This window comes from Aspergillus vadensis (genome assembly GCF_003184925.1).
Source record: "Aspergillus vadensis CBS 113365 unplaced genomic scaffold BO88scaffold_6, whole genome shotgun sequence".
Classification (NCBI taxonomy): Eukaryota; Fungi; Ascomycota; class Eurotiomycetes; order Eurotiales; family Aspergillaceae; genus Aspergillus; species Aspergillus vadensis.
In genome coordinates, this window is record NW_020292044.1 from 819,580 (window position 1) to 842,302 (window position 22,723).

Genomic DNA, 22,723 nt, shown 5'->3' on the forward strand with positions numbered 1-22,723 from the left:
GTGAATGCTCGCATTCGACGATGCTACTGTCCTCAGTCATCTTGCTTGTCAGCATGGGACGTGCGATTCAACAGCACCAACGACACGAGCTATATATCATGTTTCTGTTTCACAACGACGCAACCATCATCGCCCCTATTGACTGGCACGAGGTAATCGTATCCTCGAAGAATTTATAAAAAAGAACTGCAAACAGGCAACATCCCCTTCCTCAGGGTGCAGACTTGGTACTGGAACTGTGTATGGTCCAGGCTATACGTGTTGATTGGCTCCCCAGTCTGTTCTCAAGGCCGAGTAGGACACGTCTGACCAATTCATAGTATTGTGGCTGCCGGTGTGTTCAGGCACTGTTTTTGGTAGGGATCATCATCTTCCTCGCACGGATGACCCCAGTCAGAGACTAACTGGCCTGCTGGAATGAAATGCACTATGACCATCACTACTGGCATCTCATTCGGGGCATTGCCTCTTCTTCCTCAACTGGCAAGCTAACAAGAGAAACCCAGCGTATTGTCCTGCGCAGAGTGGAAAGCCATGGACAATCGAGGGAGATTTCTGGCTCAGCTTGCTGTAAAGCTTCCGTGACTTGCTGAACATTTTGGGCAAATGCCTTTACTACGCAGCTTCGTCGGGTTATTCTGGCACTGCTGCGATTGCACTCGCTTGGGGTCTTGTTGTTGCGGATGAGGGTGATCAAATGAAGGGGGGTCTATACAAACATGGAAGCAACCGATGTTGCGTCTGCTTTTGACGACACTGAAGCTTTTCCTACGGCCTAGGGGATAGGAACGAGCTGAAACAAGAACTCAATAGACACCATATCTTGGTATTCAGGAGGTCATCGATGATATGACTGCGTGGGGCTCCCTATATACTCATCTCGACAGCGAGATACACCACCAATTGAGGTACGTTGGTATTCCGGAGTAACGAATGTCTCATCGGATACCGTAGATTAAGTCTCTTGGTCTTCGCTGTCTGTGATGTCACCGACAGTTCAGGAGGTGTATACAATCTAGAGGACGTCCACTACTGGCTTGGGCTGTTACGACAACATCACTAACATTATGCCATTGCCCGACTCTGGATTTGCAAACAAATTCATTATGCTCTTTGACGCAGTCTATGCAACGTGCTGCTGCACTCCTATTGAACACCACCACCAGTTCAACACTTGTGTCTGTGTCGGTGGATCATTATTGGGGTCTGGTAAGATACTTCTCGGACAATACAATGCTGAGAAGCAATCACTGCTGTGCTCATGGCCCTGGAAAGCGTACATGGTCATCGAAGACAGATCCAAATTTTTGAGGAGCTGAGCAACAGTGTAAGGGGTACACAAATCCTAAGCAAGAGCGATACCGAGGTGCTGCTGCGGTATATATTCCTCAGGGGTGACTTGCGGTGCGCTCCGTATGAAAATCGCATGGCTACCAGGATGCCTTATTGTCTGTTTAGAGAAATGAGACGATCTCAAGAATTGTCGCTTGTCGGTGGATATATATCATAGTGCTTACTTGAGAGCTTGTATCCATCCATAATGGTCTCCCCCAAAAGATTGATACCGATCAGCCAAGGTTCTTTTCAACGAAGACATGGTGTACTTTCTCAAATCCAGCGCCCTTCACACATTGTCATTGCTAAGCTCCAGTTTGACGTCTAATGAAGAGGATCCAGTGCCGGTAGCAGAGCCGGCGGAAAAAGCGATGCTCTGCATCAACTAACCATCTTGAATATTGCCTTATATGAACTCCTGGTCAACAGGTGCTGATACCCCATATAATAGTACAAACATGACAATCATAGGATTCTATATCACCAATATAGACTCAATCACAGTATCTGTTAGTACTAGAAGAATTATCCTCCCTTCACCTTTTCACTGCCCAAGAATCGTAGATACTTCCAACTACCTCCCAAACAAACCCCTATGAAATAACGATCACTTCCTCCACCCAACCCACCTCCCCTCCCTGGGCATAACCCCATCCCCTGCATCACCCTGACCACCATCACCACTATCACCAACAACATCAACATCCACCCCCATAACATCCAACATCCTCCCGACACTATGCCCCACCACCTCCTCAATCCCCTCCGGCCTCGTATAAAATCCCGGCACGGGCGGAAATATAACGACCCCCAGCCTCGCCAACGCGGTCATATTCTCCAAATGAATCACACTCAACGGCGTCTCCCTGACCATAAGCACCAATTTCCTCCCCTCCTTGATGCACACATCCGCAGATCTGGAGATCAAGTCCTCGCCGTAGCCCATGCGTATCGCGGCGAGGGTTTTCATGCTGCACGGCGCGATGATCATTCCGTCCACTGGGTAGCTCCCGCTGCTGATGGGGGCGGCGAGGTCGCGTGGTGAGTGGGTGTGTGTTGCTAGGGAGATGAGATAGGGGAGGGTGTATTGGGGACATTCGTAGCGGAGGGTTGGGAGGGCCCATTTGGAGAGGATTAGGTGCGTTTCGATGTTCAGGTCGTGGAGGGTCTGGAGTGTGCGGATGCCGTAGATGGAGCCGGTGGCGCCGGTTAGGGCGAGGATGAGGCGGTTGTGTCGGAGGTGGGGTTGAGATTGGAGATTGGGGGTGGACGGTGGTTGTGGTGGTGGTTGTGTTGTGTAGGTGCGTAGGAGGTGGTGGTGATGGCGATGGGGGAGGGGAGGGAGGGAAAGGCGGGGACGGAATTTCATGGTGGTTGTTGTTTGTGTCTCTGTTGGGTTTAATGAGGGGCTTGCTTGCGCGGAAGGAAATGGTAATAAGTCAGGAATGTAATGGTCGGTGGTAGGATATTCGGATTAATTGACATGTACATGTGCTGTTTGTATGGTTGATATGAGGGCATCCGCATACTTCTCCAATTTGGGGTAGCGGGGATTGTTTAACTGGGGCTATATAGTATGGTACTATACGTCAGTAGATCATATCACATCTGCAGCCCTAACTGGCTGTCGATTGTCCTGTCCCTGTTTCCGTCCGGTGACTAAGCCCACTTGGAGAGCTCGTTGCAGACCTAGGTCTCCCTGGTGTGCCTCTTCCCTGTCACGTTGACGCAACTCTGTATAGATTCTCCAAACCATCTCCAACATCATAAGATGCCTCCTTGGGTTGATAGCATACTCCCCTCTCTGAACTGATGATAATGCCGAATAGCCGACTCCTGTGTGGTAGCTGTATGCTGTAGATATATTTCCGCTGAACCCACCTTCCAATCGTATAACCAACCAACTGGACATCAACGACAACTGATACTACCATGCTACCCATTCATAGACCTGGTAAACGCTTCCTCTCTATCCACCCCTGGCGGGCATTCTCCACTACACCACGCAAGCCCAACGACTCCCCCGCCCTCAACTTCCGCTCGCTGCTCTCCGCCCTCCGCGCCCAGGACGACCTCATCGACATCACCCAACCCGCCTCTCCTGACCTTGAAATTGCTGCTCTGACTCGTCGCGTATACGAGACAAGCTCTCCTGCTCCCCTCTTTCACAATGTCACCAGCACAGACCCGGTAACCGGCCTCTTCAAAATCCTCGGTGCTCCCGTCGGTCTCCGCGCTGACCCCGCCACCCGGTTCGGCCGTTTAGCCATTCAAATCGGCCTGCCCCCCACTGCCACCCCGCTTGACATTCTCGAGAAACTTATCGCAGCCAAACATGCCACTCCACTGCCTCCAACTCTCGTCCCAGCTACGTCAGCCCCATGCAAGGAGAATATCCTCCACGGGTCGCAGATTGACATGACCAAATGGTCTATTCCGCGCCTTCACCCACTGGACGGGGGTAACTACCTCGCGACATACGGATTCCATATTCTTCAGTCTCCTGATAAAGCATGGACATCGTGGTCGATCTCCCGTGCTATGCACGTCGCAAACACGCCCCGTACCATCACCGCACCCATCATGCCGGGCCAACATATTGCCCAGGTGCATAAGATGTGGGCCGACCAAGGCGCCAAAGATACCCCTTGGGCACTAGTGCTGGGTGGACCTCCAGCTGCTGCCTTCGTTGGGGGCATGCCTCTTCCCGCCTTCGTATCTGAGGATGGCTACATCGGTGCTCTTTGCGGGGAAGCAATGGAGGTGGTCAAATGCGAAACGAACGACCTCTACGTCCCCGCCAACGCAGAGATAGTGCTCGAGGGCCGCATCAGCACGACCGACAAAGTCGGTGAAGGCCCGATGGGCGAGTACCATGGGTATATGTTTCAAGACAAGGCAGTGCCCGAGCCGAAGATCGAAGTAGACTGCGTGACGTATCGGCGGGATCCGGTGGTGCCGATCTGCGTGGCGGGGTTAGCGCCGGACGAGACGCACACGGTGTGGGGGGCGGCGATATCGGCGGAGATATTGGATGCCTTGCGACAAGCGGGGTTGCCGGTCAAGATGGCTTGGATGCCGTATGAGGCGCAGTGTTGCTGGGTGGTAGTTAGTGTGGATGTGGAGAGGCTGGGGAGGATGGGGATGAAGAAGGAGGAGCTGTCGAGGAGGGTTGGAGAGGTGGTCTTTGGGACTCATGCGGGGTGGGAGGCGCCCAAGGTGTTTGTTGTCGGAGATGATGTTGACGTTACGGATATTGGGCAGTTCGTGTGGGCGCTGGCGACGAGGTATCGTCCTGGGGCCGATGAGCTGGTGTTTGAGGAGGCGGACGGCTTGCCTATGATTCCGTATATGACCAGGGCGAGTAGGACAGAGGTGCCAAATCCGGGGAAGGGTGGGAAGAGTGTCGTGAATTTGTTACTGCCGGCGGAGTTTGAGGGGAAGAGGCCGTGGGTGCCGGGGAGTTTTGAAGGGTTGTATTCGGAAGAGTTGAAACAGAAGGTGTTGGGTAATTGGGAAGGGCTATTTGTGAAGAAGTGAGTAATGTAGAGTTGAGTTGAGCCAATCCAGCTGACAAAGTTTAACCCAAATCGAATGGGATGATCAACGGGAGTAAACCGGGGATTTGGTTTCCACCCGTCAGGTACAGGATTGTTTATCATCAATTAAATCGACAATGTTGGGATATTGACAACATTATGCGCTAGATCGTATGGGACGGGCGCTATAATCAATCCGCTATAGCAAACTAGCGCTTACCCACCTTGGATTCCCCCGGAACGTGATGATGACCCATAAATCCCCAGCAAAACCTGACATCCCCACTCAGCTCCTGCACGTTCACCATGTCTGCTCCTTTCATCCCAGACTTTCGTTCAATCGGGCAGAACATCTACTTCTACGAGCCAGACCTTATAGATACACCAGTACCTGAAAATGCAAACACTCTCCCATCCCTAATCATCCTGTGCACCTGGTTCGGCGGCGCAACCCCCCGTCGCGTGGCCAAATACACCAGCGGCTACCGCCAGCGCTACCCCCGCACGTCCATCCTCCTCATCAACACTTCTTTCCGCGACTATTTCGCCCGTTCACTGCACTCTGTCGATGGAAACCTTACTCCAGCCAAGAATACAATAACCAACACATTGCAGTCCGCTCCTGATGCCAGGATTTTGCTTCACGTGTTCTCTAATGGAGGCTGTAACACAGTCACACAACTCGCGCGAGCAATGAAGTCAGAACCAGCAAACTTCAAATCAGCGCTGAAGCTAATCATCTTCGACTGCTGTCCAGGAGACTCATCTTTCGACAGGTTCTACGCTGCTGGAGCAGTGGCTCTACCGACAGCTCAACCTGGTCGTGCGATGGGAACGGCAGTACTCTATTCCACTGCCAAGGTGGCATATGCGCTGCAGGGTATTGGGGCCATGAGATCCATAGATGATTATCGTGCAGATCTGAATGACCCAGAGATCTTTGGCGAGGCGCGTAGGTTGTATCTCTATTCTAGGATTGATGAGATGATTCCCTGGAAAGGTGTGGAAGGGCATATGATCGAGGCTAGTCGCAGGGGGTATCCTGTTACCGGGGTCAGCTTTGAGGATGGGAAGCATTGTGGGTTAGTCATGGGGGATGAGCGGCGGTATTGGGATGCTGTAGAACGGGCTTGGGAGGGAGGGAAGACGATTGTCTGGGAGAGGAGTAGGCTTTGATTCAAGTAATATAACATGTCCTTCGGGTAGACGAAGATGGTCTGGTTATCCTGGAAGGCCACTGAAAAAGGGTCCTAGAGTTAAAGTTATAGCGCGACTACCTTTTTGATAGGTATAACCTGTCATTGAATCAGGAAAGAACTAGTCAGCATGAAGAATCATTAAATCCACCAATCAAGCAGGGTGTCATTCCCTCGGTGACTTGGCGCCTTCCGGCCGCATCCCCGCTTTCACGACTTCACCTCCAGTGCTTCTGCGCTGAACTTGTCTCAACACCCCATGGCCAAGGCGAGAAGGCCTTCCCTGAGAGGAGGCAGAGGCGTCCGGCGCAAATACGATCTTGAGGTTTGGAACTCTAACGCCGAGCTGCCTTCGGAGGTTGACACTGCCTCGTATCGGATTGTGAATACCCGACAGTTGCATCCCGCGTATCCTCGAAGATCCCAACCATCACGCTATCAATTGCATTATCCTCCACACAGCGTTATGCGGTTAATAACGAATTCTGTTGGCAAAATTCGGTGAAGAAACAATATACTCCGTTCTTCCCCGAGGCTACGACAAGGTGGATCCAACGAGGCAGGACGTACAACCAGACAGCAGGATAGGAATTCGTTTGACCCTTTCGGAAGGTCTTGACCAGCTTCCTACCAAGTTTCGGCCATAAGGAAACTATGAACCTCTGTTGAAAAATAACCGACCCGACGGACTCCTGATCTCAAATCACACTGGCTATCAATGGAGGTGCAGGGCGAGACTGATTCAGGCATGAATGCCGATGCAGCACTGGCGACAGGGAGGCATAGGCCTTCCCGAAAGACCATATTGTGATCATCGGGTCAGCTCTCAAGTTAGTACAGTGGCAAAGATTATCTAGCGCGCCGAAACGGAAGCCTACCGCAACACCAGGCATGGGCTTCCCTGCCGGGTAGCCAAACCCGGCAACCCGGAGCTCACGGGGTATTGAAAGCCTTACAAAAGAACAATAGGATGGTGCCCGACTAATGCTATTGTGACATACATGTACAATACCTGATTTCTGTCGCGATTAGTTAAATGTGAGTACAATGGTCTAGTCATAAGATGCACTTAAGGGGCGGTTGCTGACTCCGGACGGCAGGTCAGCCAAAGGCCGATATCGATCGAGGTGCAGCTTGGCATGGGAGGAGATTACCTTGAGTCCTGCAATTGGCCATCATGCACGGCTACGGCTGCATCCGCCTCGAGAATTGCCCACCGGGCTATGGACCATGGGCTAGGTCTCCGAACTGCACGAGGACAAGGCATTCCGACCCGAGGAATGTAACCTACCGCACAAGACCTGGCTAGACCGGTGAGTAACATTTCAGGGATGTACTTTACCAGCGACGTATACATCCCAATTGCACACAATCTGGCAGCAAACTCGCCAGAGAAGAACAGATGTCGTGGGTTGAACGAAACAGGCAATTGTGAGAATATCCTCTGTTTGCCCAACATCCCGCATGCAAGTGTCTCACCATATCCCTGACCCAATTGACCATGAAGTCATCGTGTCGGGGAATCTGGTGACGGGAATTGTCCGTGAAGTGGGCTGTTAAACGCTCTTCCGTTGGCTGCCGTGACCAGGATGCGGTCCGTAAAATGAGGCATTTGGCACGGAAGGTTCTGGCACGACTCCACCGACCAACCAAAAGCAAGCTAGTTACATTGATTGAACCAATACCAGCCAACGATGAAGTGCAGCGCCAGGAATACGCCCAAGAATGTAGCGTCATCCGTCGTCTGAGGTGGCAGAAGACGGTCTTCCCCAGACACCCACCCCCGCATTTCGGTTATTGACTGGATCATGGCTCCAGGATCGACCATTAGGCTACCACTTGAAGTTATATGCACGCGCTGCTATAGGTCTGACCTCATACGAAAATAACTATATAAGCTGCATGTTTACTGCCCCCAACAATGATTTTGGAAGCCAAGCTCAATTGTTCCTCTACTTTGCATTCTCTTCATTTCAATCATGTCTTCCGAGAAAGACTTTGGCGGCGAGAAAGCTGCCAATAACCCTAAGTCTAGCTTGGATCTTAAGTCAGACGCCAAACACATTGAGGTCGCCGATAATGTAACTGACGTCGAGGCGCTCGCAGCCAGCGTCAATGACCTGCCCATTACTTGGTTCGTTTGGGTGGTGGCCCTAACCGCCTCCATTGCCGGCATGTTGTTCGGTTACGACACGGGTATCATTTCCGGGGTGTTGGTGGTGCTCAAGGACGACCTGAACAATCGTCCAGTGACCAGCTCCGAGAAAGAAATGATCACCTCTCTCTGCTCTGGTGGTGCCTTCATCGGGGCGATTTTCGCTGGTAACACCGCAGACCGAGTAAGTTTCTTCCTGCGCGGCCGCAAAAGCAAAAAGGACACTACTAACCCAAAGCTGCAGTTTGGTCGCAAGATGGCCATCTATCTCGGCTGTGTTCTCTTCGTCATTGGCTCCGTGCTCCAGGCCGCCGCCTATACGATCGCGCAGATGGCGGTGGGTCGCGTGGTAGTCGGACTGGGCGTAGGCTCGGCCGCGATGGTGGTGCCGCTGTACGTTGCGGAGATCGCACCGTCGGGGGCTCGCGGTCGCTTAATTGGGCTAAACAACATGTCCATCACCGGTGGGCAGGTCATCTCGTATGCGATCGGAGCGGCATTTGCGAGTGTCAGCCATGGCTGGCGCTACATGGTCGGCCTGGGCGCTCTCCCCGCCCTTATCCTCGGCTGTATGATGCCGTTTTGTCCCGAATCACCTCGCCATCTCATCTACAACGGGCGCACCGAAGAAGCCCGCAACGTCCTGGGCCGCATCTACAGCAGCGCCGCGACGGACGAGCAGATTGCCGCGTTATTGGCGACGATCCGCGCGGCCTGCGATCAGGCCCGCGAGATCAACGACACGGGGAGTGGGTGGTCGAAGGTCGTGAAATTACATACCGTGGGGAGTAATCTGCGCGCCTTGATAGCGGCGTGCGGGTTAATGGTCATCTCCCAGATGAGCGGATTCAATGCCCTGATGTACTATTCTTCAACCTTATTTGCGTTGGTGGGGTTCAACAACTCGACAGCCGTGGGGCTGGTCGTCGCGGGCACCAACTTTATCATGACTTGGGTGAACATGATGGTGGTAGATGGCTGGGGTCGCCGACGCTTGCTGCTCGCGACAGCCTGGGGAATGGCGGTGGGGATGGCCGCCGTTGCGATCGCCTTCCACTGGGTTCCCGTTAATATGGAGACGCTAGAACCCCTAAACCCGGGCATTTCCCCGGCGGCTATCGTCATTCTGGTCTTCGTCATCTGGTTTGTTGTGTTCTATGGGGTTTCGGTCGGCAACACCGCCTGGATGAGCACAGACTTCTTCCCGTTGGAAGTGCGCGCTATGGGAACCATGTGGATGACTTGCTCCAACTGGGGCAGCAATGTTATCGTCTCCAGCACTTTCCTCACAATGGCCAAATCCATGACTCCATCCGGCGCATTTGGCTTCTACGCGGCATTATGCGGCATTTCCTACGTCTGGATTTATTTCTTCTATCCCGAGGTCTCTGGACTAGTCCTGGAAGAAGTGCAGGAGGTGTTCCAGCACGGCTTCGGAGTCCGGTACGCCCGACAGCTGCGCAAGGAGCGAAAAGACATCATCGAGGAACGAATGCGAAGTGCGGACAAGCCGATCCCAATGGGTCATTAGACGGATGTCACTTCACTTACTGGCTGAGTGGAGTGTGACCATGTGTGTAAAGTACTTTAGGTAGCACTCTCTGTAACGATCGACAATCATGACATCATATTCCAAAAACCTGTCCGGTTATTGGTGAATTGAGTAGCACAACCAAGACTTTCCCTAACAAGTCGAACTAGGATCCAGTTAGTCGCGTGGATTCCAATCCACTGAGCAAGTAAACCCGGAGCCTCCCCACGGGGAGACCAGAGCCTACAGTAACTTTATCTCCATTCTTGCCCTCCCGTGTCCACCAATCCTACCCTCATCTCGGCATCCCCCAAGCCCGGCATGCTTTATACCTCCCCGACAGGCTTCGGAATCCGGCTTCCGATGCGATGCCCTTCAGTTGCCGATATCATGCCATACGGAAATCACTAAGAATATGAAATGGTCTGATCTCGACATGGCGACCATATCACTTTCTTCTAGACAGCGATGGTGATACCGAAGAGGTTGGGAAAGGGGTGTCGTTCCGCGCTTTTCCGACGCAGCATGAACGTCTCCTGAGCCAGGACACGCACGTACTCGGAATTCGTAGACTTAGTATCGGTATTTGATATCCCTGCACACTATGTGTAAGATGTATACCTGGATATAGGTTTCCTTGATGCACCACTGAGTAGCCCGAATCATGCACTGCGGCCGTGGCTTTCCGAGTGCGGAGGTATGTATGTATGCTGTCAACGATCAGGGGTCTTGGACCATCTCAATTAGCGTGGTAGATACCATACTAGCAACATTATCTACGAGGGAACAGGTTGCTCTCCGTTAGAAGCTGTAATGAATACCTCTATGACCATAACCTGAGTGCATAACCTCCGTGATGCCCTGGTACCTTTCCATTTTGGGACGCCTCACAGCTCATACGTCATCTCATCTCATGGAACAGCCCAGACTCAGCTATTGTTTTGACTTGATCGGAAATATCCTTCGCATGGCGGAAATAACCTTTAATTTTACGGAAGATGACAATATCCAGTTTAAGCCACGTCGGCAGTGTGGGGAATTCTGGGTATCATTGTCAGAGAGATGAAGGAGAATTGCAATTGATCTACGGGATACTCCCATATCCAGAGGGTAATTCTATTTATTCCACGGAGTCCACCTCAACTATTCATATCTGGGTTACACAGGACTCCAGAACTTCGCGGGCCAGACCAATTTGCCACTGACTTGACAGCTTCAATATTGGAGATTCCCGTATTTTCAACCGCTTCACTGACGGGGCTTTCCAAATTACGAAGCAATATCGCCACTACCAATGCTAAATTTGACAATTTGTCACGGATCCTTCCAGCGAAGTAGAAGTGAATAAGTCATGTGACCTGCCAAAATTTGGCCTATATAATCTCGTTAATACCTGCCTTCTCTGCACTTCCCATCAAGCAGCACAACAGTCAGAGGCTCCCACCGGTAAATAGTCAGAGACAGCCGCTGCAATCGAGAAAGAAGCAGAAGTTGATTCGGATGTATACGAATCTTTAATTAGCCCAATATAGCCATGTTCTGCACGATGGCTTTCCGGTCAGGCAGAGGCTGATGTGTTTTTTGGAGAGGTCTGGATGATTCGGCAGGCATCTCTTTGGATGTTCTTGTGTGGAAGGGAGCTAATCCCCTGATCAGTCGTCAAAGTCAGTCGGTTACATGAAGTATTACTATCCATTATCGTTTCATATGTTCTCTACTGATGTGGTCCGATCCAATAGGTTCCGATATGCCTCTTAGTCCGCTGCTCAGATAGACACGATACATCGTCTTTGATCTGCTCGTTAGTACCTTTATACAACATGGTAAGGGTGACCCAAACCAAAACTTTCACTGGATTGTACAATGCCCACTATTGAACGGGGTGTCCTGTACGTTACGGAAAAGGGAGTGATCTGGGATTGAAATCTACCAGACCATTGCGGATTGATTCGAATCCTACCATTCCCATACGGAAGTAACGAGTGAATCATCGGGATGTTTCGAAAAGCAAACACAAGCATTGCTGCATGAAAGAATTGCTGGTAAAGATGACATCCAACAACTGACATGGAATCATTTCCAGGATACCCATGCATACAACCTCGCCACGGTCTGGCTCGACAGCGTGCCGACGTTGAGGGGCGCAAGTGACATATAGTTCCGCCTATTGTGCTCCATAATACCATCAACAGATATAATGGGGCTACTATTTTCATAGGGCTTGAGTTTCCAGGCAGCTGCCTGATGGTGCCTGTTATACAATACAATTTGCGGACTCCAACCTCAGCTGATGCGACTCATTCAGTCTCCTCCAAACACTGTTATCGAAGTGTTCAGCCCATACAGACCATGGTTCTTCTTCCCCTCCAACATGAAGAGATGGATGGGAGCGTTGGTGTCACCTAGTCGACTGAACTGGATTACGGGCAGCTCTATATGCCGCCTTTGCGATCTTATTGTGATTTGGCTGCTCTCAGTATGAACAGGGAAGAGACAGTCTTCAACTATCTTCCTTGACTGGAACATGTTGGCGAACATCCAGTCTACTGGAGTGCTTGACGCTTGGAAAAAAGAAGATAGTTGAGCTGGAACTCCAGCAACTGTGTCTACCAAAGATTGAAAGCTACGATGACTTGCTAAGGCACTCGACCCATTTCCAGCCCTCTTGGACATCTCGATACCGTTATTGGGTCTCTCGAAGAAGACAAGGTACAGAAAAGAAAAACGAAACGAAAAATAATCAAAAACGTATATACAAAGAGGAAGAAACGGAAGAAAAGGAAACCAACAACTAAGTTGTTCTAATGCCAGTTATAGATGTGAAAGCCAAAGTGGGTTGGAAAAGGAAAGCAACACCGCACCATGGGCTGGATGGATTGAGAACAGCGACAGTCAATGCTGCTTGATCTAGTGGATGAATTCATCATTCCCGGCAGAGAGGTATTGGATGACTGCAGACATGAAGTGAAATCCTGTGATAAATGGGTTTGTTTTCACAGGCCATGGCTGGCCTTTCTCCTTGCCCTCCATCGCGATGGTATCACATACGCCTTCTATGAGCTAGATGGATTGATTACAACGATATCCAATACTGCTCTGATCTAGTCTCTGATAGCGGGGGATTAGATGGCTTCAAAGTTGAAGCGTAATCCTGCCTCTCATGGTTCCTTTTCACAGGCCATGGTTGGCCTTGCTCCTGGCACCCCATCTTGATGGCAACACGAAGTGTGCGGCCCTAGTTCATTGTTGGTCACATTGTTGCCTCCACTGTGGTGGGTTATGAGCATCTTATTATACGCTTAACCACCATCCTAGCATTCCCTCTTCGGTCGTTCCAGCATAATTCCAAGTTTACTCTTCCATTTTACAGGCTGTGTGGGAACACATTCATCAGACCTTGCGCCGCGTGGTCCATTATATAGATATGACTCGGTGAAGAAAAAGATAACCTGGGAGATCTAAAGGCTCGCTTCAACCGACAACAAGGTGCGCTATCAGCTCTGAGATGGCTTGTTTACCAAAGTCATCATTTGCACCCTATGAGCTCTTATGCTGCGCCGTGCTTTGCCCATCTCATGCTCCTTGTCGCCATGAATACCATATTATCGACCTAGTCAATTCTCTTGTTCGATATACACCAAACCCCACTGTGAACGGGGCTTCCACCTCAAAGGCAAGGCTAAATCCAATTCCTTCACAGGAGCTAACAACACGGAGCTTGCAAAATCACTTCAAGCAAGACTCCAATGGCACCGGGAATTTGGTGGTGCGATAGGCTCCGCTGATATTTAATGACTGAGAGTCACATTCGACTAGCATCACTCGATTGCTCTCCAATCGGAATGAGAGACAGGCACACAGTGGTTGTCAGTCTTGAACATATCGTACTCCCTCTTTACGTCGTTTCCCAGGGAAGAAGGTTTAGTTCCATTGACACCTGACGACATGCCTCTGGGTATCCGAACGTGTCGCATCTCTGCTATGATAGTTGAGAAAGTACAGAGGCTGCGGGCTCTTAGCGAGTGTACTCGAGCGCAAAATCCATGGCAGCGCGGCATTAGAACGCAAAAACGGGTGTTAGGTTGATGAAGCACACCCCAGCTCGACCTGGCTTGGTGCTTGTCGTGTGTTGCTAAGCAGGAAACCGACTCATCAGACACGTCGGTGAGATATATCTTCGCGTTTCGCACTGTCTGGCATCTGTGCGCTTCACCAGATCAGAAGAGGCTCAGCCCCCATTTCAACGGGCGAAAGAGATACTTCTGCGCTATCACCGTGTTTCCGATCTTAACATTACTTCCATCTGAAGACATAACGATTAATACCTACCCTGCGTTTCTCATTTTCTACAATATTCGGGACTTTCAGGTATTTTGGCAGCTGTCTCGCCGCCAAATCCTATAAAATGGAAACATCGATGGAATTGCCATTAAATGGAATCCTGTCGCGGTTGGTGAACTGATGGACGAGGCTGCAACAGAGCATGTGACATGCGCGGTGTCGGGAGTCCAGATATTTGTTATCAAAAGTATACGAGGATATCGAAATTGTGTTAGGTCAAAGAGGCGCTGGTCAATGTTCGTTCTCTGTCGATCAGATTACATGAGTCTATTGACAAGGGCTGCAATGATCCCCCTTTCTATTTCTTTGCAATAATGGATTGCTCTGTTCGCAAGAGCAGGCAGCAATCTTGAGCTCAGATCATTCTACACCTACCGTCAACGAGTCGAATTACCAGCAGAGAAGCCATCAATTGTCAACACTTTGAGCAGTACCATGTCATGGCTTGGTGTGGCTCGTCTCCCCGATTGGCATACCCGCAATCCTGATCTTACTACCGTCCGCCCAAAATGGACAAATGCATACCTCCTCGGTATCTTGCTCTGGCCGGTTTATGAAGATAGATATCGAGGGCGACGACGAATGCGACGATGCTTTGTTCACTGAGGAGCTGCCAAGCAAACAGTCAGGTGCTTTCCCACTCAATGGATTCAGCTATTAAAGAAAGCTCGAAAGTCCGGACGTGTGCAGCGATGACGACGAGAAAGTCCAGACCTTGCCGACGTATCTCCGGAGCGTCTGTGGAAGGGATTATACTACCGAATAGTCGACTATTACAAACTCACCGATCTCTACACTGGAAGCTTCTGCTGAACGGGGTAATAACGCGGCAGCTATGGATCGAACGCCAGGACTGCCCAAGGTATCATGCTTGGCAGGTTGCTGAGCATCTATTCTGGCAATGCCCTATAGCAAAAGCAGTTTGGAACGTCATCCGCAGCATATGGCGACAGATAGCGCGCCTACCACTCAACCTTCCCACAACCGTGAACCGAGCTGCTGTTGAAGGGTGTCGCATGGACGGAGTTTCGGCCTTTCGCACTGGAGGCAGATCAGGAACGGTGGCGAGTACTGTTCGGGGATACCCTGTGGTTGCTATGGCTTTATCGGGGTGTCTGGAGCTTTGGCGAGGTGCAGGATTGCGGGAACTATGATGTTCCATTCATCGTACTCCGAGACACATTTGGTGTCAATTCGAGTCATACAGACCATCTGGCCATAGAGACAGAAGATAGTTGGAAGGTGGAGAACTCTGAACCTCTCCATTTTCGATGGTGGCTCTGTGTGGGTCAAAAACGGTCAATGTGCAATAAGATCAAGGAAGCGCGATCGCCAACTCTGGTTGTTGCGGACACAGCAATACACCGGAGTCACTATACACGTTACGATGGTCTCTACTCTCCTGTCACCTTGGATTTTCGTTAGTCCTGTCTCTCTACGAAGATGACGCTGAGGATACAGACTCCGGTTCAAGCAATACATTTCTGCAAGAACCTCTCTTTCACGGTACAAGGGCATTGTGCGATCGTCTGTCGTGGCTCTGTCCGACTTTCAGATCGAAGAAGAGGATGCGGAACAGTTCCCACCATTGATCCCTAAGTTCAGATCTGGTCTTCGATTGTCAGCCTCACCTACCGTTTGTTCCAGGGTCATCGAATATACCAGTCACAGTCAAATTGTCGCAACCAGCGATCTGACTTCTGTGGATTAAGGCCGCAGCAACCAAGAGAGGGGTGCGTGGTTGCGGGAGCGTCCTCAAACTCTGTACGTGATGCGGAACACTTTGCTGATCTCACAGAGTACGGCACGTACCTTCACAACGCTCTGGTCTACGAGCAAGAAGGCAAGGATAAACCCGGCAGGGATCTTCCAGAAGGATACTGCGAGCTACTCATGGTAGCCGTGCTGAACCTTGGCAACCGTCGATATATCGCTTTCCTTGCTCTTCCGCAGGACTGCGAAACGCGCCTGCAGCCGGATGATCATCTGACAGTCATCTTTGACTTGGAGAACTCTGCTCCTGAGAAAGGATGGTGTGCGGTTGTCACGGAGAATATTAGCTTTACACCTCCGAGGTTCTACACCCTCAGCCTCACTTGGCCATGAAACCGCGAGACCGGCACATGGGTTGGCCTGCCCGCAGAGTAGGAGTTTAATGTGATACCCTTCACTACACTGATCGATGTGGTTGGCGCGCGCAAGCTTCTTGCCTCCATCCAGCCGCACCAGGTTGTCGTGCACCTACTATCATCGAACCTACCCTACAGCCGTCAAATTACAGCGGCCATCCCATGAGCTTGATAGATCGTGTGGGAGTCAACTATGATGTCCTCCCCTTGGTTTGGCTTACCAGAGCACAGTTCTTATCTTTTTGTGGTATATCAATAAGGATTATCCTGGCGTGCTCGAACCATCAACATCTTCCATTGGTTTGTGCGTCTGGGCCCCTCCTACGCTTCTCAATCGACTTGCTCTTCAAATTCAAGGGAAACTCATTAGAATGGTTATCACTCCGCACTGCAGGGCGATTTTTCTATATATAAAGCGACACACTCAGACACAATCCATTCAGTCGACTCTCCGGCAGACTATATTCTAATCCTTCCCAACAACATCGGGACTGTATGCCTCCTAGCCTCAATCGCCACTTATGGATCTTGTCAATTCGCCGGCGATCTCTGCAATTGTTATCGGCTCCTTTACGCTCGACCGACCTGTACCTATCAACAACAGTCATCAATCGGCTGGATGGTATATACAAAGAAGACATACAGCCAAGCCTTTATGCCATATGCCGCGACATTTAAGTGCCAGAAGAGCGCATGATGGACCGAAGGCTGGCTGATAATGCTCAGCGGTGGACATCTCACAACCACATGAAAGACTGAAATTTTAGTCACAGAAAGGCTATTGAAACAGTCACGTCAGACACGATGTCCGAAAGAAGATCTGAAACGAGAGTACCGCAAATCACCACTAGGTATACGGTGCTTGTGCGCGCTCCAGGACCTGGGGATAGAGCCACCGGTGGAATCAAGCGATCAAGCACGTCAGGACCACTATCGGACGACTTATATAACTCGTTCACTCTTGCGCCACGGGCCAGCTATCCAAAGCCTAAGATGATACGCTACAAGGCGCCGGGGCTTCCTGGGATGGATCGATTCGGAAGTGAATGTGAATGGGGTCATTTACGAAGATGGCGACCATGACATGACAATTAACATCGTGCCTTTAAATGAAGAAGGCAAGATAGAAGGTTCGGGGTCCGCTCGCTTTCGTTGACCGAAATGGAAGGCCAAAGAGTGCATTAAGTGAGTCGAGGAGCAGATCAGGCGCAGATTTGGGATCTTTGCGAGAGCCAGGGCCTTCCGGGACTATTTCCGGTATTGAAACGAATCGGGAGAAGTCATGGAAACAAGACGCAACGTTGCTTCAGTGCGTCTTCAATATATGTTGGCATTTGAAATGCAACACCTGAGGAATCGGACATGCAAGATACGATTTGGATACGACTACCACCACAGATCTGCGGCATCAGCTATCCAGAGGAGAGTTTCTTCACAATGTCTCGCGGCGTGACACATGATTCGATGTGGTTAATGTTGGAATATATCTGCAGGCTTCGCGTACGCGAGAGTGACTGACCCAATATCGGTCCAGGACGAGGACAACATTTCTTCCATGTACGAGGGAGCTGAGAATAATGTGACAGAGATACTACGCTACGATATAGCGGAATGAAATACCACTAGAGAGAAAGAAAATGAAGAAAGATATATCAAAGATTGACAGGATCATAGTGAATAAATGAATGAACGAACCAACATGAGTGATAAAAAGAAACAAAAGCCATATTAAGCAACATAAGCAACAAGATGGAGCTGAAAAAAGGCCGGAGAGAGGAACGACATGGAAGAACAGCCAAGAAAATCGAGAAAGAAAAAGCGATCCATGGCTCCAAACCCTGTGCAGACCACCAAGGCAAACGGGAATCCGAATGATCTTTTCCGGGAGCTAGAGGGCCAAAACAGGCCTGACTGACTGCTACACCTGCTTTCAGTGCTTATTCCAAACATGACACCAACTCCGACCGGAACTACGAATGTCATTGGGGACAATTCCATACGAACAAATCCCTCAACCTTATCAGAGCGCAGCAACGACAGCTTTCAATCCTCGTGGACACTCACGCCATAATATACTTTCTTGCTAGGCATGTTATTTTCTCAATGCCATTCGGTTCACCGATAATATACAGAACGCCATGTCGAGGTAGCCTCTGCAGTTACACTCCACTACACAACCTGCAATACATGACAAACGAAGCCATGACACGTGGCTATGCTCTGGTTGGAATGAACAACCTTTTCACTCGCACCGTTAGAGTTTCGTGGCCCAATCCTGCTGTGGGTGGTGGAGTCTTCCAAGCTGTGAACGACCATCTCTGTCGCCGGATGATGATATTTGGACAGATATCCGGCCAAGGGTTTCCCTAGAAACCTCTAGATCGAAAGCGACATGATACACGTTATCATGTTTTAGAGTCGTCTGGCACTACTTCTTGATGGATTTGAGAGCAAGCAGACACGCACGGCAAAGTGGATGTAAAACCCACAGCAGGCAGTGCAAGTCTTCTTCGACAGGTCAACTTGGCCGGTAGTGAAGAGACAGTCAGGCATCTGGAAGAAACCTGTGCCTGGGCTGCGGACTTCGAGAGTAACGATACTGCTGACAAGAGAGTTGGGCTGTTGACAGTGCCTTTAACATGGCATCCATTGAATTTCATGCAGAGTTCGATGAGACGCCTGTTCACGTGTGTTTGTGGTTACAGTTGCAACGCAACCACATAACAGTGAAGATGGAGAACAATAAAAACTTTGAAGCTCCACCTGATCGATTTACTATAATGTGACCACGATACTAAAACATACTTTCTTGGTTTACCAGACAATCGCCGCACTTACGCGACTGGGAGAATTGCCACACAAAGTTCCAAGCACGGTGTTCTGCTTGCGAAGTGGAACAAGTGAGAAACCGGAAAGATCACTGGGGTGGTGATTGCATCAATGCGGTCAATGTAGTGACAAGCTGAATAACTGCGGCCTTCGCTCCTGCGTTGTATGTTCCTGTTACCGCCGAACCAGGTCTGCACGGTAGCACCGCGCTTAAAGTTCTTCGGAAAATCTCGCCGGAGAAGCAAGGATGACTGTCCTGTCTTCTTGGTCCACTGAATAAGATTTGCTGGTGCCCATCTCAGAGGACCCCCTGATAATACGATCAAGCCCCGGATCAAGCTGTCTCATCATCAAATCCTTGTTGAAGAAAAATCATGTCGATCAATAACTACGAGGCCAGATATCAACCATGCAGTGGGAGCACTGATAATATTCTGCTCCAACACATTGCACAGGCACGTTGATCGCGCTCTTCTCATTCTCAAGTACCTCAAGAAAGCAGAAAACTCAGCATTCTGTTTAATGCCGAACCTGACGCCTCATTCGCTACCCAGACAGCGAATGGGAAACATGCCAAGACAGTGACCCGACGCTCTGTTACCGACTGGGCTATTCAATTAGAATATAATGTCTTGTTCTATACATTGAAATGACGCAAAAGATAACAAGCACGATACATCGCTGCATCAGACCTGTCCAATGATATCATATTGGCTTGAATGATTAGTAACGGATTACCGATATCCCAATTTGGAATTGCTTCCTTTCATCTGCTGGAAGCAAGTGTGTATGAATCCAACGTGATCCGAACCGATTGTTCGGGTCGGTCTGTTCCTAAGCACATTAGGATAAGAGGGACACTGATGGAAATACCATGCGTTAGTCCGCGTTATATACTAGTATATCCTGCTACGGAAAACTTAGGTTTGGGCTTCATAACTCCCACCTGACCACAACGCTTCCATAGAAATAAGGCAATCTCGATCTTTGCCAATGTCGGGGTTCCCATTGACGATATGAAGGCTGTTTAATGTGGTGAGGAAGGAAATAAAAAGGAGACTATGCAGCCTCAACGAGCTCTCTGAGGAACACACAAACTTGCTTGATAGGTTTTCTCTCTCGTGCAGAATAAACGAAACCTCCAGGCGACGAAAGTCAGACCGAGCCAGCTATTGTGTCTTTAGACTTACAAGTCCCTCTGATGAACGCCGGGATTAAAACATCCGTTCTTCCGGCACAGTGCTCGAAGATATATATGAAGAAGTACAGACCGTCGCTTTCATTATGTCTGCAATGCAACTCAGGGGGATGGCATTGTCTCCACAGCCGACCGTGTGCTTTATATACTGCACGGTACTCATGTCCGAAGTTATTTCTCAAAAGCGATCCTCAACCACACGGGGCAAATCAAACAAGCAGTGCTTCCAATCACGCGTCCTCTACATCACATTGAAATACTGCAATTACTTATAATGAGAGATGGAGATTCGGGGTTATCAGATTGTGGGGACATGACTCCTGGGGACTCTATACACAACGAATCCCAATCACCATGTCTCTTGTCTCATGTGCAGTGCGCCAGATCTATGGCTGCTTTGGAGGGTGGTATATATGATTTGGATATGGCGTATAGATCAATGGGGTTCAAGTTATCTCTGAGTTTGGCATTGTCCATTAGTCCACCGGCCCGACTGTTCACTGTGAGAGCGGTCTAAGGGCGGAACAGTCAACGTCGATTGTGAAGAGGGTAATTGGGCAAGGAGTAATGTCTGGCCCAAATAATGCCTGCTTGCGGCTACAGATAGGGCAGTATATGGCAGTGAAATGGCAAAGACAGTGGTGGGGGAACGTGTCACGGGAATTTGAAATTTTTGGTTACAGGGAACGTTATTGCGGGCCACACCATACCCAGTGATAGAAGTGATGATGATGCATATCTCAGATATAGTCACTCGATTCTTCACTAAGAATCTCATGTTAGATGCTTGCCTGATCCTGTGATAGCAATTTAATGAGTTCGTGGGCAGGCAAGATTCTCATCAAGCACAACCTATTGCTTTCGCAAGAATCTTGAGAAAAGAAATTGTACTTAGAATAGATAGGATTTCTTAACCTCACAATACAATAAAAAATGCATCAACTAAACTTGTCAAGTTCACCTAAGAAGTTGTATTCCCCCGAATCCTCGGCTCAAGAGGGAAATCCTGTTCCTCTGGCTCCAGATCCTTGTACAAACTATCCCATCTCTTCCGCAGTGGCTCCGGGGTCTCCCATGCGTACTCAGGGTCTCTCAACCAGAGACGTAGTAAATGACGCCTATATCCTCATTAGTCATTCTCACACTCATATCTCTGATAGAAGAATTACTTACTCCTTCCCAGGTCCATCCGTAAACCCATTCCTCGCATGGAAGATACTCAGGTTATTCACATACTGAATATCTCCCTTCTGGAATCCAAGCGAGGCACTGTGCTTCTCGGCCAGGAAATGCAGCGCATCGAGCGCCTCAGCCTGCGCTTCAGTAATCGGTGGGATATTGGTAGACCGAGGCTGTGCCATGAATCCGGTGAAGTAGCGGCGGGCGTATTGGATCAGGACTCGCTCCGGGGTGCTAGATGTGGCGGCTTGGTGGTAGAGGAGAGGACGGGTGCTGTATGGTTGCGTGGGGTTGGAGAATCTATCTTCTAGTTAGTGTCGATTATGTCACATAGGGAGCATGGAAGATATGTACCCATCAAACGGCCATTCCTGCGTAAGCGTATGGATCAAATCCGGCCTTTCCTTAGCAAGGATATTGTAGACGTGCCAGCTACTAGCTAACTTGCTCTCTCCGCCTTCTGCGGCTTCTTGGAGACAGAGAAGGGAAATAATGTCACCCGAGTCGGTGTGGAAGACTTGCTTATCGGCCGTGTTGGAGGGCGCGCCGATAGCCCCCGGTTGGACGGTATTGGAGATGTCTTTAATGTGGGATAGCACACGGGAAGGGGTTCCCTTGGCCCGGTTATCTTCCTGCCTGCCGCGGTAGTTGCCGATGTGGGATGATACGCCGGCGTAGATGATGATGTTGTCTTCGCGGGAGTAGTGGTCGATGCGCAGGCCCCGGACGACGACGAAGCCCCGGCCTAGGTGGATTTCGCGGGAGAGGTCGCGAAGAATGGGGTGGAGGGTTGGTAGGGGGAAAGTGGACTGGTTGATAGAGCCTAGTGGAAGGCTCTTTGCTGTGGAGGTGTTAGCAATATGCGTTTCTTTTTTGGGATTCAGATGAACCACATTTAAAGGACTGCAGCGCTTGGTCGATTTCGTCAAGCTGCGCATCGTTCAATCGGTAGATCCAGTCATCGCGCTTCTCTACTTCCGTTCCCTCCCAGACCAAGGGAGAGTTCAGCTGCTCGGGGAAGGCTTGGGGCAATGTCTTGGGTAGGGTTTCAGTGGTAACACGGCGCTGGGTGCGGGCCGTATATTTGGCATAATCGGGGTGGTATTGGATGTCCGGTTGGACGAGTGTTTGTACCTCAACCATGGTGGATAGTAATTGTACTTTGAATTAACTTCAACGTGATGTCTGCAGAAAACGAAAAAAATAAGATGTGATAACGAAGCAGCCTGGGCTCGGTATATAATGGTGTGCCTATCACACCATCTCAAGCTAGCATTACGATGCCGAAGGC

General features: G+C 50.1%; 5 protein-coding genes across 5 annotated transcripts; 3 read left to right on the forward strand and 2 right to left on the reverse strand.

The window, feature by feature from the left end:
• Nucleotides 1-2,038: 2,038 nt before the first annotated feature.
• BO88DRAFT_304344 (UbiX family flavin prenyltransferase) lies at nt 2,039-2,596 on the reverse strand (the record flags this gene model as incomplete). Its single annotated transcript, XM_025702427.1, has 1 exon — nt 2,039-2,596. A coding segment is annotated over one exon (558 nt), but the record flags the coding sequence as incomplete, so codon positions are not given.
• Nucleotides 2,597-2,961: 365 nt separating this feature from the next.
• BO88DRAFT_403369 (UbiD family decarboxylase) lies at nt 2,962-4,891 on the forward strand. The gene has a single exon (XM_025706342.1). It carries the CDS (start codon nt 3,268-3,270, stop codon nt 4,873-4,875), a length of 1,608 nt encoding a protein of 535 aa, XP_025564976.1. The 5' UTR covers nt 2,962-3,267; the 3' UTR covers nt 4,876-4,891.
• Nucleotides 4,892-5,004: 113 nt separating this feature from the next.
• Nucleotides 5,005-6,195, forward strand: BO88DRAFT_246800 (DNA repair protein). Its single transcript, XM_025702183.1, has one exon. The coding sequence runs from the start codon at nt 5,181-5,183 to the stop codon at nt 6,048-6,050; it is 870 nt and encodes a 289-aa protein (XP_025564977.1). The 5' UTR covers nt 5,005-5,180; the 3' UTR covers nt 6,051-6,195.
• A 1,854-nt stretch (nt 6,196-8,049) lies between these two features.
• BO88DRAFT_451858 (general substrate transporter) lies at nt 8,050-9,756 on the forward strand (the record flags this gene model as incomplete). The annotated part of the gene is made up of 2 exons (XM_025710663.1): nt 8,050-8,409; nt 8,470-9,756. 2 exons carry the CDS (start codon nt 8,050-8,052, stop codon nt 9,754-9,756), a joined length of 1,647 nt encoding a protein of 548 aa, XP_025564978.1.
• An 11,270-nt stretch (nt 9,757-21,026) lies between these two features.
• On the reverse strand, nt 21,027-22,621 carry BO88DRAFT_361911 (TauD/TfdA family dioxygenase). The gene is made up of 4 exons (XM_025703895.1): nt 22,326-22,621; nt 21,787-22,273; nt 21,427-21,732; nt 21,027-21,371 (listed from the first exon to the last, which is right to left on the reverse strand). Exons 1-4 carry the CDS (start codon nt 22,573-22,575, stop codon nt 21,215-21,217), a joined length of 1,200 nt encoding a protein of 399 aa, XP_025564979.1. The 5' UTR covers nt 22,576-22,621; the 3' UTR covers nt 21,027-21,214.
• Between the last annotated feature and the right edge of the window lie 102 nt (nt 22,622-22,723).